Source organism: Lutjanus erythropterus, chromosome 21 (assembly GCF_056507025.1).
Source record: "Lutjanus erythropterus isolate fLutEry1 chromosome 21, fLutEry1.hap2, whole genome shotgun sequence".
NCBI classification, from domain to species: Eukaryota; Metazoa; Chordata; class Actinopteri; order Lutjaniformes; family Lutjanidae; genus Lutjanus; species Lutjanus erythropterus.
In genome coordinates this window covers 24,149,417-24,165,011 of record NC_139337.1, presented here as the reverse complement: position 1 = coordinate 24,165,011, position 15,595 = coordinate 24,149,417, and the positions used below count along the sequence as shown (strand labels likewise).

The following is a 15,595-nucleotide window of genomic DNA, read 5'->3' as shown; positions in this document are numbered from 1 at the left end:
GTGACAAATTGGGACAAAAGACTAAAACTAAAGATATTTCTCCTATATTTTTTAATTTATTTTAGTTAATTTTGCAAGTACACTATTATTAAGTTAGGTTGCATTTGTTCAAAAGTCTGGTTTCTAAGTTTTTTTCACATTTTTTTTTAGTTTTTAGTTTAGTTTTAGTTAACTACAATACCTTTTTCTATTGCCTCTTCCTCTTAGCATCTGTTTGCCTCGGAGCACCGGGATGACATCATCCGCAGTGCCATTGAGCATGCTGGGAACTTCATCGGCATCACTCTACGGCTGAGGAAGGAGGCCCTGACCTTCGAGAACTTCGTGACAGACAGGTTGGGGAAGTACAGCTCGGACGAGAGCATCACTTCACTGGCCGAGTTCGTGGTGCAGAAGATCACCCCTCGACACCCGGTTAGGACACTCTGTTTCTCCTCCTCTGTTCTCGTTGCCGTGTGGTTCTGAAATAGGCCTTTTCAACCAACAAGCACCTGATTTTGACCAGTTCTAAGCGTTTCCACCACAATATAATGGTTTGGAACCTGAAAAGTTGGTTCCCAGCTTGAACCAAGAAAATTGCAGGTTTCCTGTTAGGGAACCAAAAAGTGCGTGTCATATTCTACAGGCTACTGTGCATTGTACACGCATTCTGTAAAATTACACAAATGTAGGTAACAAATGTATTAAGTAGAATTATTGGAAAGTTTTTAGCTGGTTTTCTTTGCTCTCTGAATCCACTTTCAGCACAATAATGCTTTGTATGTTTTCATACTGCACATTTTTGCTTACAGAACCTTTATCAGTAGTGTCAAATTGTAAATATGTTTAACAGCCTTGTCTCTGATTTCGAAAAAGTTCTCAAATTCACATCAGTTTAGCATTCACAAGATCTGACAGTCATGACTCTAAGTTTGGCTTTCTAACACTCCATTTACACCTGGTATTAAAATGCCATCAGGATATGTTATCTGCATAATAAACAATCTGATCTTGCCTTTGTGTTTACACCTGGTATTTTATCATTATTCTTAGTGAGATCGGATCCCTCTCCTGCACAGCAAAAACCTGCTCATGAGTAATTTGAGGAGGCGGCAAAGCAGCCCCAAGCTTCCTTTAAATATCAGAGCTTTGTGAGTTGTTGAGTTAGAGGAAACTTAACATGCTTTGTGTATCACAGTCTAAAATGTATTCTTAATTACTTCCCTAATGTGAATTCTGCAGACATAATACATAAACTTATCTCATTCTTTGTATCAAAAATATGTCGGTTTGTCTCGGTGTGTCGCAATACTGGCTTGCAGAGTTCTCTGTGACTAAATAAATTATGCCTTGTTAACAGCAGAACGGCTGCACTGATGAATGCAGCGTTGCACACAAGGATATTTCATACTGTATATCATTCATTTCCCATCGTAAATTTTCAACGACATATATTTTATGTTAGCTAAACCTATGTTTTGTTGTGTACGGATTGCATTTACACCTACATGAGATCAGAGCCACAGTACAAGCCAGACCACCACCCCAGGCAGATCCGATCTCATTCCAATCATGGTGCATTTACACCTTACATCTACCAACTTAATATTAGCTAATTAACCAACCAAATGTCCTGGTTATCCTCCCCGTCACTATAACTCTCTCACCTTCTATGAAATGGCACACTGTTATGTTGACAATTAGCAAATTGTTTGACAGGATCTATTGTTCATATGGAAAATATTCAGGTATCTTATTGTGATGCTTATAATGTTTATAATTTAGAAGTATCCACTGTTTCAGCACCTGCTTGTGCTCTGAAGTTATATTTCTTATTTCTTTCATGAAGTAGTACATATTTAATCAGTTTTGTTAGTATTATGCCTTATCTTTGTGTGTATCTTTTGTCTTCCCGTAGGAGCCTGTTAAGCGTATACTGGCCCTGACAGAGACATGTCTAGTGGAGAGAGACCCAGCCTCATACAACATAGTCACCATCAAACCCTTCGGAGAGGTGAGCACTCAGAAACTACACCAAAACAACAACGGCAATTCATAAAAATTTCAGGCTGAAACACAAATACAGAAGAGCGTTTTGTTCAGTCTGTGTCGTACTCCCGTGAAGATAAATGTTAATTGAGCTGCTGGTCTTTGTTTCATTATGTATGAACTGCATCACTGTAAGTTAACAGCTTGGATGAAAGCACTTGAGTCTGTGTGATATGAGTGAAGTCCCCCCCGCCCTCCGCTCCCTCCCTCTGTTTTTCTCACTCTTGTCCTCTTGTCTCTCCCTTCAGGTCTTTGCTCTCATCTGTGATGTAGACAACCCTCAGGTGTTCACAGTTGAATTCATCAGAGGTCAGATCAGGAAGTTTTCCTCCACAGAAAGGTACGCAGATGTAACTCATACACTTTTCTTTATGGTCCTGTGGGTTTGCCCAATGTTTATGTTTTTGCTATTTTTCAGTGCTGTTTACTGTATTTCACCCATTCTTGAGAATTAGGACATCATGTCCTGCCAAGAAAAACTTAAAAATTATTACTACTAACACTGTAATTCCATTTTTTATGTATATGAAACATAAGTAATTTATTAAATGTTTTAGCCTGCCTTAATATTTTTTACTTTGTCTTTTCAAGCAAACTAACAAAAACTAAAGTGAATAAAGTGTGTTTTTAAAGGTGCTGTTTAAATAAAGTTACAATTATTATTGTCTCAGACAAGAATTCTGAACTTAAAGCCTTCAAAATCTAAAACTGATAATTCTGACTGATAACATAAATGTAAAATATACTACTATAATCATCTTTGTTTTAAATGTCTTTTTTCTCTCTCTATACTTAGAGATGGGCTGATAAGATAAGATAAAGACTTTGACCTTTAAAATATATATTCCCAGCATAACTGAAGAACCTCTTCCAACATTTTTGTCCCTTTTCTAAAGAATGAGTGATTTACATGATGAGTAATTCGCCTGTGTGCATGTGTCTGCTGCATTTCCTCCTTAACTCTTTCCTGTTACTGTGCGCTCGCTGCTCTCTCTCCGTAACACAGATCGTTTGTAATGCATTTAGCTGAGTTAGTTTGTGTGTCTGTAGGGACTCCCTGTTAGCCAGCCTACTCGATGGAGTCCGCGCATCAGGCAACAGGGACGTGTGTGTCAAGATGGCCCCCACACAGCGAGGGCAAAGATGGGGCCTGCTGAGCATGCCCGTGGATGAGGAGGTGGAGAGTTTGCATCTCAAATTCCTGGCAGCACCTCCGAGTGAGTCTAAACCCTTCAGTCTCATGAGATTCATGGATTTTTTTTATCATAGATCCATGATCCCCAGAGGGTAAATCCTACTGACTTCAGAGATCCTGTAATTTTTCATCTGTCGCTTTGGTTAGGCCACTTTTTCTTTTTATGGCCGAATACTAATGACTTTCTCTTCAGTCTCAGCTGTACTTCTGTTGTTCTAATTAGCAAATAATGTCATGCTAACATGCTAAACTAAGATGGTAAACATAATACCTGCTAAACATCAGCATGTTTGTGTGGTAATTCACTTTCCATCACCTCAGAAATATTGCAAAAATAAGATCTGTTTTAAATTTTAGAGATGCAGAAACTGTTGTACATTGGTACCATGGGAGGTCACCTGTTTTCAACAGAAGTCAGTTGATAAAGTCAGTTGCAAACTGTCGGAAATGGCAGATTTAGGCGGTCATGAAAAGTCTTAAATTTAACTTGTGAAAGACCTACAGGAAGTCTGTGTATGACACAAGCCTTAAAATTTACTGCTAAACTGGAAACTTCACACCTTCTACTCCGCTCTCATTCACTGTCACACACTATCTTTTATATTTTCTCAGTTTCATCAATACTTCAAATACAACTTTAACAAGTAACTCACTATCACTGTGAACATTCATATTTTAAGACTCTACAAATTACATTCACCCACCAAAAAAACATTAGTCAGCTGTTAGCACTGAAGTACAGAGAATAGTTACTATAGAGACACTACACCATCTCATCTAGTTGTCTTGGTGTAAACTGGCAGGTTTTCAGACCTGCACATTGCAAGTAGTTGCAAGTTTCAGTTCATCTTGTCGCAAATCTTTGAGGTGATATATTCCTTTGTTTAATTTCTCCATCCCTCCTTCCTTCGCTCAGATGGAAACTTTGCGGATGCAGTGTTCAGATTCAACGCCAACATATCCTACAGTGGAGTGCTGCATGCAGTAACCCAAGATGTGAGTGTGTTCAAATTCCTGTGTGATTTATGTCCTTCCCTCTGCCTGAGCAGGATCCACACTCATTTCCCCACCTTTATCTCTCTCTTTCTGTTTCTCTTCAGGGTCTTTTCTCTGAGAACAAAGAGAAGCTCATCAACAACGCCATCCTGGCTCTTTTATCCCAGGAGGCCGAGCTGCCGGCACTTAACTCTGAGCTGGAAAGCCACTTCCAGGCCATTCGACGCTTGGTGGCCTCCAAGGCTGGCTTCCAGGCTTTCACACAGCTGCCTAAGTAAGAATGCGGCCGTTATCCCACCTCACCTTCTTGCTTTTTTTATTTTTTTGACGTACACTTTATGTTGAGCTGCTGTTAACAGGCATGCTCTGTCATTCCAAGGTCTGGTCAAGGGTCTGGAGTCACAGATGCAACGTAAATATGAATCCATACATCTCAGTCTGCCCTTTTTGCCTGTTTCTTATCCTTCTTGTTCTCCTCCAGAGTCTTTCTAGCTGTCTGTCGATCAGCCCTCTCCTCTTTTATCTTCGGTCTTTCATCCCAGGCCTTTAGACAGGCACTTCAGAAGGGAGGTTATGTCACTCAGCTGTCTGCCTCGATTTGTCTTGACCTTCCACTCTGGCCATCTCATACTCTTTATTTTTGTGCCTCCATCTCTCTTCCACTATCTGCATTTCCCTCTCTATCCTTTAAATTCCTGTATATCATTATATTTAAGATCCTAGTAGTCTCTCTGGGTCACTGAGATGTATGAGAGGAGCTGTATTTACTGTTTATTATTCGTTCCTGTGAGGCAAATGAGCCATAATTGGTTTTCCTGAAAGATTCATTGCTAAGGTAGCTTGGTGTTTCCCCCCACCCAACCACAAGACACAGATCATTATAAATGCATAATATTTTTGCTTCAAGGAAAATCTCTTTTATGCTGCTACACTTACTAGTTCACAGGAAGATGCTGTGACACTTTATGAGCAAAAGAAACAACAAGCCACTTCTGGAGCAATGAATTCTTTGTGTATCCAACCCCAGACCTCGTTTAAATTATGCTGTATTTGTATGGTTTATATTCTGTTGTTTGTGTTTCTCAGCCTTTTCAAGGCATGTTCGTTTTTGTAGTGTTGCTAAATCTGTGATTGTATGTTTGTGTGTCCCAGGTTCAGGGAAAAGTTGGGAGTGAAGACGGTAAAAGCTTTAAAACGGAACAACAATGGTGTGACACATGCTGCTGTAGACATGCTCTGTGCTCTTATGTGTGTAAGTATCTCCTTAATATCTTTACATCAACTAAATGCATTTATAAATATCACCCATGTTTGTCTTCTTTGTGGATCCAAGTCAGGATTTTGTGTGAAAGCTCCACTCACTGGTACTGGCATCTTTGGCTGAGACCTTTTCTCTCATGTTTCTCTGCAGCCGATGCACGATGACTATGACCTGAGGCAGGAGCAGCTCAACAAGGCCTCTCTGCTGTCCTCAAAGAAATTCCTTGAAAACCTCCTTGAAAAATTCATCACTAATGTGGTACATTTCTTTCTGTTGTCAGCGAGCTGATTGCAGCCTCAGGAGAATAATGAAATTTGTATTACAAACTTGTTTCATATAGTTTCATAAACCTCTTCTGTAATATTCAGAATCTTAGCTGTACTGTTTTTTTGTGTTTTTTTACTTAGTACTTTTTACCATATTTAGTCAACTTCATCTTCTTTTTTAAAGTCAAGTTTAGTTTACTAAAAGTCTGGACATGTTAGTCTTATCTTAGTTAAACAAAGCCATAACCAGAGTCAAAAATTAACTTTTTTGTCCACCAACCAAATGAATAGTCAGTGTTCAAATTTTATGAGCCATTCAATAGATTATATTTTGTTCTTTTTGTTGGAAAGTGAAACAAACCTACCAGCCACCTGCATATTTTACCGGCATTTGGCTGGTGCTAATTTTGGTTCATGACTGTCACTATTTCAGTCTGACTTAAGGAAATGAAAACTGTATTTTGGTCTTTTTTATATTTAGTCATCAGATTTTAATGAACACCTCAGTCAAACTGCTCTAGCCAAAATCCATATATTATTTGTCAGTTTAGTCAAGTTTAATTATCTGATGAAAAACAGGTTCAAAGAATATGAATGCAGCTTTGCAGCATGCACCCAAACAACAACTACCCAGAGGACCAATACTCTCTTTAAAACTATTATAAAACAATGAGAGCTGTACAGACAATAAAACCTTTTGTTACCAGTTTAATGGTCGCCCAAAGTCTTCCTTGTGCTCATTGTGTTCTGCTGGTGTAGTCCTGATACAGTGCATAAAGCACTGGAAACAAAACCGCTGCATAAAAAAACTGTTTATATTTAATATCCACTTTTTTGTCAATAAAAATATTTAGTCACCAATATTGCAATGTTGATTATAGTCACAGTTAATATTTAATGCCATCAGTGTCTTGTTTTAATCATGGAAAAAGATTGTTGACAGACATATTTTGTTATAGTTATTAAACATTAGGTGTCATTCCTTTTTTTCCAGGACCATGGAACAGGAGCTTTGGTAATCAGCTCCTTACTGGACTTCTTAACATTCGCCCTCTGCGCCCCGTACAGCGAAACCACCGAGGGGCAGCAGTTTGACATGCTGCTTGAGATGGTTGCCTCCAATGGACGCACATTGTTCAAACTCTTCCAGGTAAATCACTTATGTGAACGCATGCTGAGTGATGTAAATTCAGTGGATGCCTGTTTATTGAATTAAGTTGCTCTTATCTCTAGCATCCCTCTATGGCGATAGTGAAGGGAGCAGGCCTGGTGATGAAAGCTATTATTGAGGTGAGCCTTCCTGTGTGTTTGGTGTGATGATTGACTCCAGTGCTGATGCTTTGTGATGATAACCATCATGTGTTTGTTCAAATTTAGGAGGGAGACAAGGAAATAGCCACTAAGATGCAGGAGCTGGCCTTGAGTGAAGGGGCTCTGCCAAGACACCTGCACACATCTTTGTTCACCATCAGCAGCGACCAGCGGATGCTCACCAACAGGTCCAAACTCAATAAATCCACACAGTCACTTAGTCATCCGGATTTTTGACACAATTAGGGTTTTCCCTGGATACAAGACAAAGGTGGCAAAGGCTAAAGAACATGTGGTGTGCACGGTGCACACAGAGCCCTTAAGTGACAGAGAGTCATGATCTGACATACAAAAGTGATTTAAAGGTTATACCAAGATAGAACAAAAAAAAAAGCAAATATTTCAGACCAGGAATGAACGCATTCAGGCATTCTATTCAAACATTTATGTAAAATAAACTAATTTCACATCAGAAATCAAAATAGGTGTGCTGCATGAGATCAATTTAGAACAATTTATCAATCATAATTTTCACTAATATTGCAAAAGCGCAAAGACATTGGCATAAAAGAATCCTTTGCATTTTTTATTGGAAGAGTCAACAAATGTGGCAGCCAAGAATACAAAGGTGGCCCACCTTTGAGTTATATAGGCAGGGAAAACCCTGTTATTGCATATAACAGTAGAAAAGGCTTCTGTATATAAGCAAAAACAAAATGGTTTAGCTGCTTATCTCAAAATTTTATTTATCAGGCAGCTAAGTCGTCACCTTGTGGGCCTGTGGACTGCAGAGAACCCTGTTGCCATGAATCTTCTGAAGAGAATACTGGTAAGGCTGCAAGTCCAGACTTTTAAACAAATATTTGATGCCTGTCGTTATTCATGGCAGAATCTATTAGTATAATGATGGTGATACGGGCAGAGTACTCCAGGATGTAAGCCAATGCTTCTGTTTGGCAGCTGAGGCACTCTGTATAAGTGTTTACCCATTTCACTTTGTCTTGTGTGCTCGTAGCCGACAGGCCTGCTGGCGTACCTGGACAGTCCTGACGCAGTGCCGGAGAAAGATGTGGACAGAATGCACATCCGTGACAACTTGAAAATCGCCACGGTACCTGAACAAACACATCGCATCTGCAGAGTGAACAAAAATCTCAAAAAGAAAGAGTTTGACATCTGTAATTGGTGTTTTGTATTTGTTTCCCACAGGACCAGCTAAATCGAAACAAGGTGCCTGAGTGGCAGCGGATAGCAGGAAAAGCAGCCAAAGAGGTGGAGAAGTTTGCCAAGGAGAAGGCTGATCTGGTGTTGATGCACTGGAGAGATAAAATGGGCATAGCCCAGAAGGAGGTGAGGATTTATCTTCCTTCACAAAGGAGCTGGTTTACCTGCTATCAGACAAGCTGCTGTTGCTGCTGACTGTTTGCTCAGGTGTCTCTGTCTGTTGCTCCTCCTCCTGCTGATGCTGAACAGTGCTGCAGAATCCAGAGGCAAACTCAATAACACACTTTTCAGCTGCTGCCTTTATTTTGCATGAATAGCAGTGAGAGCTGTGACGCTGCCTGACGTTGGGGAAACCGTACCTGTCAAGATCACATCTGATTTTTCTGTGCCTTGCATATTTGCTGTTTAACTTTCATATATGTTTAACAGACATTTCTTCTTAAGCTCTGTGAAAAGTTTTCTGTTACAGGTGTGTCTGAGAGGGTGTTTGTGGGTCCCCAAAAAGTCTCAGAAACAAAAAGGTCTTGAAAAATAATTATGTTTGTATGTTAAAACGTGATTGGATTTTGAAGTTAGCATTACTTTTATAAAGTTCAATGAATTTCAGTCTCAATTTTGCATGAGTTTTGGGGGAAAATTACACTAAATTTGAATAAAAACTAAATTGAAACCCACTGCACTTTGTGCAAGAAAACACTCTAATTAAGAACTTTGGGTATAAAAGCAATCCCTGGTTTGAATGTGACCAAAGGTCCTCCCGTTTGAATTATATGTAATAATTGATTCTTCCTTAGTTAGCAGCCATAATTTTCTAACATTAGCTAACTTCAGGTTTTTACAGATCCCTCAGTAACATCTTATAACAATCTTCAGAATATGGTTTTCTTTTCAACATATACAAGCCAAGCACATAGCATACAAATACAAGAAACAGGAAAGGAGAAAGTCGACCAAGGTTCTGCCGGAACTTGTGTGAGTTGTTGTCATAGAAAGTGTGCGAGTGTGTTGAGGTTAGTGGTTTCCTCTAGACGGTTTAATAAAACCTTGGGCCACTGCTCTTTGATGTTTCTACAAGACCTAAATCTACTTTCGAATGAAACTTTAACCTAAAAAACTGACTTCACCTGAATGCCACCTGGCTTCCTTCCTTCTCTACATTTTCATTTCAAGTGACTCAAAATGGCTGATCACCTACATGTTTAGATTGGCTTGCTTTCACTAAGTATTCCCTAATCCCAATCATCCTTTCCTGTTTGCAGCATATGCTCCATTTATATGTATTTATAGCAATTTTTTGTTGGTTGTAGTGATAGTTCTGTACTTCAGTCTCTTAGTATGATGTTACTCTAGTGACCTGTGACCCTTTTTGTTTCGATTCATCCCTGTTTGATCTGAGGAACAATAATCTCTCTGTGTTGTCTCTGCCCCACCCTCCCCTTGTGTCTTGTTTGGTTTCTCTGCTGTCAAACAATGCAGCAGGACAGAAATAACCTGGTAAGTAGGACTGACCAATGGGATCCATGCTGTTTCCTTTCCATGCTCTTTCTCTTCACCAAACCAGTTTTCCATCTTCCTGTGATATATTGAGTGTGTTTTCTAATTCAGACAGGCGATGACCTTTTATTCACAAGGGATTTCCACATGTGGCTTCAAACAGATGCAAGAAAACAGAAATAGGTCAATATGATATTATACAGCAGATAATAAAAGCATGGATCTGAAACATGTCTGTTGGTATCTTACTGTCAGTAAGAGGACATTTCCTGTAGTGTTCTGCCATCAATAAATTATAACCCTATTTAGTTTAAGACATGAGTATAATTACCATTAACAGAAGGACCTTTGCCAAGCAGCCTGTAAGGTAGGCCTGTTCAACCAGCGGCACACTGGCTGAATTTGACCCTTTTGAATTTTTCTATGGCCCGCAAGAGGCTCCCTGCAAATCACACTGGCATGTCTCTAATATGATAAATAAAAACGAAGGTAAATATCTCTGAGCTATGTTGAGACATCCAACCACAGACTGCAGGATCTGGACCAATATGGTATTGATTATGTTTTTTTTTAAAGCACCCGTTTTCTGTGATTGGCTGCAATAAGATAACACCCGCTGTGCACCTGCCGTTCCCTCAGTCAAGCCTCATGTTGCATGCTGGGTCAGTCAGCCACAGAGAAATTTGCGTTAGTTAAACTAACAACAAGCTCCCAGTCTCTCTCAAAGATAAAGGGGCAAAGTTGATTGTGAAAATCGCACAAAGTATTTATTTACTTTGCCAGCCCCAACAAGTAATAAACTGATGCTGTGATAAAAGAATATTTTGTAAAGAGGCACTACAAGTCAAGTCAGGGCTTGTTTTCTGCCAGTTTTTCTGAGGATTTGGAGGACTGCAGAAGGAAAGCACAGGGCCTGCTAGAATCTTTTAAATGGATTCAAGTGGTCCTTGGTCATAACCATGAATCCATTAACGTGAAAGATAAGGGATGCACATGACTGCTTTCTTCCATGCAGTAATTTATTATCATTAAACTGAAAGACTTATTTGCAGCAAATAATTGACAGTATTTTGGCCCATGAACTCACAGTGATATTTCTGTTCAACCAACATGTTCTTGGAAGTTGAATGGCCCTGCTGTCAGCAATGTTACATTGTCCACACCCTTTTTGATAATGCAAAGAGAGAAAAAATGCAAGTAATAAGTTAGCTGCAATTGAAAGGCTTGAGTAGTAACTTCCTCTCTGCAACAGTAATAAACAGATTTATGAAAATTGCCGTTATAATTTTGAGAAGCACAAAATGCATCACATGTTGTATAAAGTCAATTTATTTACAAGTCATTTTTATTTATACAGCACTAAATCAAATCAGAAGTTATCTCAGGACACTTTTCACACAGAGCAGCAAGCACTAAGGCGACATTGCTTGCTCTGCAAAGATCTGTCTCGCCCAGCAAGAATTACAGAACACACCCAATGTTGGGATCCCAGCTTGGTTTTTGTGTGTCAAAACATTATTTTCTATGTTTGTGTAACGATGACATTGTTTTGAGGTGTGTTTTTTGCTTGTTTATTTGTTCTAATATCTGACTTTCTCCCTTCTGAAAAATATTTTTTTGTTTCATTGTCATCCATACTGGTTCTCTTCATGTCGTTTCTGGTGTTCTTGTCTGTGTAAAATGTTATTCATGTATTCATGTCATTTTATCTTCACCCCTCTCTTCATGCCATAAACTGAAAAAGGACACATATTGAATGCTGTGAATGAACATGAAACGGTTCCTCAAAGTTTTGTGTCTTTTGGTCGTTTTCAGAACCCAAACCAAAAGCCCGTCATCCTGAGGAAGAGACGGCAGAGGATAAAGATTGAAGTCAACTGGGAGCTTTTCTACTACAGGTCTACTTGCTTTTCTTCCAACCTTAAAGTTACACAACAGGCTGCAAAACATATTTTTTCAGCCCACTGTCTTAACCTGCTCCTCTGTTGTCCCCAGATTCCAGCTCGACCACGCTCGGTCCAACCTCATCTGGAACCTGAAGACAAGGGAGGAGCTGCGTGACGCTCTGGAGGGGGAGATGCGTGCATTCAGTGTGGACCGCGAGCTTGGCAGTGCCACCGTCATTTCCTGGAACCACCAGGAGTTTGAGGTTTGTGCTCAACGGGAAAATTTTACACTCATCGCTTCCTGGATCCCATGACTAATTTTGTTAGAACGATGAATGAATTACTGATCGGGCCCCACTGGGCACAGGTCCAGTGGCCCAAGGTGTCAGCATCTGTTTAAAGTGCAGAGTTAATCGTATGATTACAAACAGACTCAAGATGACCACAAAGACACAGAGATACCACAAACAACTATAGAGCAACAAAAGTACCACAAGGAGACAAAAAATGACTATGAGGGGGGCACAAAGTTACAGTCTGAGTGTGCTCCTTTTAAAGGACGGGTTTGGGCCCTTTAACATGTCTGTGTCCAGGGACCTGTTGTCTCATCATCCTTCCATAATTAGAACCATCTGTATCTCTAAAGCACTGCTGGAGTTTTAGGCCAGACCTCTAAACCTAATCCCAGAGAGAAGCACTCAGTATTATGTCTAAAACTCAAAAACACACTGTGAGCTAAATTTGTGTGTGTATGTTCACGTTTGCAGGTGAAATACGAGTGCCTTTCAGATGAGATAAAGATCGGGGATTATTACCTGCGTCTGCTACTTGAGGAGGATGAAAACGAAGAATCAAACGCCATCAAGAGATCGTAAGACGGCAAAACGACAACCCGACCAGCTGCCCTGATATTATCATTCTGCACTGAATCCTAAAAGATAATGTGTGCTTCTGCCTCTCTTTGCTCTTAGATACGAGTTCTTCAATGAACTCTACCATCGCTTTCTGCTTACACCCAAAGTTACGATGAAGTGCCTGTGCCTGCAGGCGCTCGCTATAGTCTACGGGAAGTGCTACGAGGAGATCGGCCCCTTCACGGACACAAAATACATTGTGGGCATGTTGGACCGAGTGAGTACAGGCAAACTCCTGCAGTGGAAGTGTTTCTGTGTGTTTAAATTAATCCTGAAATACAAAATACTTGTGTGTTTTTGCAGTGCACAGACAAACTGGAAAGAGACAGACTCATCCTCTTCCTCAACAAACTCATTCTCAACAAGGTAAGCTTTTCAAAGCAACACTGCCTCTCGGAGTCGCCTGCTCATTAAGAGAGCAACTTTGGTATTTTATATCAGTGGAGTCTGGTTGTTTTGAACAGAGCAAGACAGCCCCTGTTTCTGATTAAACAAAAATGTTCCTGTGTTTTGAAAAGGGTCTTTCTCCATAGGGATCCTTTCCATAATGTTGTCAGACTCTTAAAATAGCAATCTGAGCCTGTCAGTGGCCAAAAAAACAAGCACTTTCAATGGAATTTCTTTGTAAGTGCACAGTTGTTCAGAGGGACTTTGTTGTAGCTGAGTTTCACTTCTGCTGGCTGCAAATTTTTTGTCCCCTTTAGTCAGATAGACACAAAAACAGGAAAATAACATTTTCTGTCTTTCCATTTTAAGTAATAATTAATTTTTCTCTTTGCAGAAAAATGTAAAGGAGGTGATGGACTCAAACGGAGTACGCATACTGGTGGATCTGCTCACCTTGGCCCATCTGCATACCAGCAGAGCTACTGTGCCCCTACAGGTGAACTCACAGCTTTAGCTTTTCAGTTATATTATAGGACAAGAATGGCTCTATATATCTGATGATGTTGTAGTTCCCCATGAGCTGTAGATGAGATTTAACTCAACCTTGACCCGCGTGTAAAAATCTTAATTAATCTGTCTGGAGTGTCAAACAGAGGCCTTTTTAATTTCCACAGAGCAACGTGCTGGAGGCAGCGCCAGACATGAAGAGGGAGAGCGAGAAGGAGTGGTACTTCGGTAACGCAGACAAAGAAAGAAGAGGGCCTTTCAGTTTTGAGGAGGTATGTGCTCTCCTTAAAATGCCCCTCTAATGTAATATAATGCTGGTAAATCTAATAACGTCTTGTTTGTGCAGATACTAATTTGTTTTTTTTTCTTTATTATAATATAGAGGAAAAATTGACCTCTAATGTATTTTGATGTAATCTCAAGGACACATGTTGGAAAAATCATTGCATCTGTTTGATTTTTATTGACCTTTTGCAGTTACTGTGTTATGTTCCTTTGCAGCAATCTCCTGTACTCATCTTTGTGTTGTGTTTTTACTTTTCCTTATCCAGATGCAGGAGTTTTGGAACACAGGTGTCTTGACAGCAAAGACGCGCTGCTGGGCTCAGGGGATGGACGGTTGGCGTCCCCTGCAGGCGATCCCACAGCTAAAATGGTGCCTCTTGGCCACTGGACAGGCAGTGATGAATGAGTCCGACTTGGCTACACTAATCCTTAACATGCTCATCACCATGTGCTCCTACTACCCCAGCAGGTGGGTGCAAGAACATACCTCCTTTTTGAAAATGTCTTTTCATGGTATTATAAAATTTGTACATCAAGCAATCTAGTATGTGTTTTTTTATTGAAACATTAAACTGTTAGACTATGACCATAACATACTTGTTTATTTGCTTTTTGCTCAGGGACCAAGATAATGCCATTATCCGTCCTTTACCCAAAATCAAGAGGATGATCAGTGACAACGCTTGCCTCCCTCACATCGTTCAGGTAATCTCATAATCTGATTCTGATTTTTTTAAGTCTATAAAATGATGTCATATCCGCTTGGGTGAATTTCTGAATTAAATAAAATGGCATTGTTTTTCTTTGTCCACTGCAGCTGCTGTTGACATTTGACCCCATCCTGGTGGAGAAGGTAGCTAACGTCCTGTACCTGGTGATGCAGGACAACCCGAATCTGCAGCGCCTCTATTTAACTGGAGTCTTCTTCTTCATCATGATGTACACAGGATCCAATGTGCTTCCTGTTGCAAGGTGAAAACATGCAACAAAAACAAGTTATTAAGTTATCACCAGGATGGATTTGAGAGCTTGTTTATTTATTATTATGATCTCATGTTCTCATTCTACATATCTAATTATTCCATTGACATTTCATCCTAATTTGATTTCAGTAGTTTGATTTTTGCTTTAAGAAAAAACAACTTAAGGTTCCTCTTCACTCAAACTTACTTTAAACCAAAATTTAAATTACAAATTAAATATTACACTAGGAGGACTATTTTACACGTTGACACTAGCAACAAGGTTTTTGATTTTGATTTTTGATCTAATGAGACATTTTTGTGCTTCCCTCAGGTTCCTGAAGTACACACATCTGAAACAAGCCTTCAAATCAGAGGAGGTAAAGTAGATTTTCCCTGCATGAATTGCAACAGATTCTATTGTTTGATTCCAATTACCTTTTGACATGTGTCTGATGTGCCTCCTCCACAGTCTAAGGGTCAGGACATAGTGCAGCGGAGTGTTCTGGGTCCGGTGCTGCCTGAGGCCATGGTTTGTTACCTGGAGAACTACGAGGCTGAACGCATCTCTGAGATATTCCTCGGAGAATTTGACACACCTGAGGCCATTTGGAGCAGTGAAATGAGGTAGATATTAGTCTATATTATGTCTAATTAGTGTGCCTTAAAAGACATTAGCTTTGTTTACAGGAACTTTCTGCAGGGTTTAGGAACCTTTGGAGGAACTCCGGAAACATCACCTCCAAAAAAGTTCTTGCTACTTGCTACTTTGCAAAAGTACAGGACATTTGGGGTGACAGTGTTTCAGCAGTTCCTTCAAAAGTCTAAAATCTAATAAAGTGGATTTTAGGCCTTCACGTGTCTTAAATATGACTTTGA

General features: G+C 39.9%; 1 protein-coding gene across 3 annotated transcripts in view; it reads left to right on the top strand.

The window, feature by feature from the left end:
* Positions 1 to 15,595, top strand: part of dnajc13 (dnaJ homolog subfamily C member 13) — a 41,935-nt gene that overhangs the window by 15,537 nt on the left and 10,803 nt on the right. For 2 of the 3 annotated variants that reach the window (XM_084746747.1, XM_084746749.1), the window contains exons 7-33: positions 208 to 414; positions 1,898 to 1,993; positions 2,277 to 2,368; positions 3,079 to 3,245; positions 4,140 to 4,219; positions 4,324 to 4,493; positions 5,372 to 5,471; positions 5,631 to 5,738; positions 6,741 to 6,896; positions 6,980 to 7,036; positions 7,124 to 7,245; positions 7,811 to 7,886; positions 8,073 to 8,168; positions 8,267 to 8,407; positions 9,758 to 9,775; positions 11,591 to 11,673; positions 11,771 to 11,924; positions 12,429 to 12,532; positions 12,633 to 12,792; positions 12,879 to 12,941; positions 13,357 to 13,458; positions 13,637 to 13,741; positions 14,021 to 14,223; positions 14,375 to 14,459; positions 14,572 to 14,726; positions 15,051 to 15,096; positions 15,189 to 15,343. In XM_084746747.1, the coding sequence (XP_084602873.1) occupies positions 208 to 414; positions 1,898 to 1,993; positions 2,277 to 2,368; positions 3,079 to 3,245; positions 4,140 to 4,219; positions 4,324 to 4,493; positions 5,372 to 5,471; positions 5,631 to 5,738; positions 6,741 to 6,896; positions 6,980 to 7,036; positions 7,124 to 7,245; positions 7,811 to 7,886; positions 8,073 to 8,168; positions 8,267 to 8,407; positions 9,758 to 9,775; positions 11,591 to 11,673; positions 11,771 to 11,924; positions 12,429 to 12,532; positions 12,633 to 12,792; positions 12,879 to 12,941; positions 13,357 to 13,458; positions 13,637 to 13,741; positions 14,021 to 14,223; positions 14,375 to 14,459; positions 14,572 to 14,726; positions 15,051 to 15,096; positions 15,189 to 15,343 (3,101 nt within the window). The remainder of the gene's footprint in view (positions 1 to 207; positions 415 to 1,897; positions 1,994 to 2,276; positions 2,369 to 3,078; positions 3,246 to 4,139; positions 4,220 to 4,323; positions 4,494 to 5,371; positions 5,472 to 5,630; positions 5,739 to 6,740; positions 6,897 to 6,979; positions 7,037 to 7,123; positions 7,246 to 7,810; positions 7,887 to 8,072; positions 8,169 to 8,266; positions 8,408 to 9,757; positions 9,776 to 11,590; positions 11,674 to 11,770; positions 11,925 to 12,428; positions 12,533 to 12,632; positions 12,793 to 12,878; positions 12,942 to 13,356; positions 13,459 to 13,636; positions 13,742 to 14,020; positions 14,224 to 14,374; positions 14,460 to 14,571; positions 14,727 to 15,050; positions 15,097 to 15,188; positions 15,344 to 15,595) is intronic. The other variant, XM_084746748.1, reaches the window with a different exon arrangement.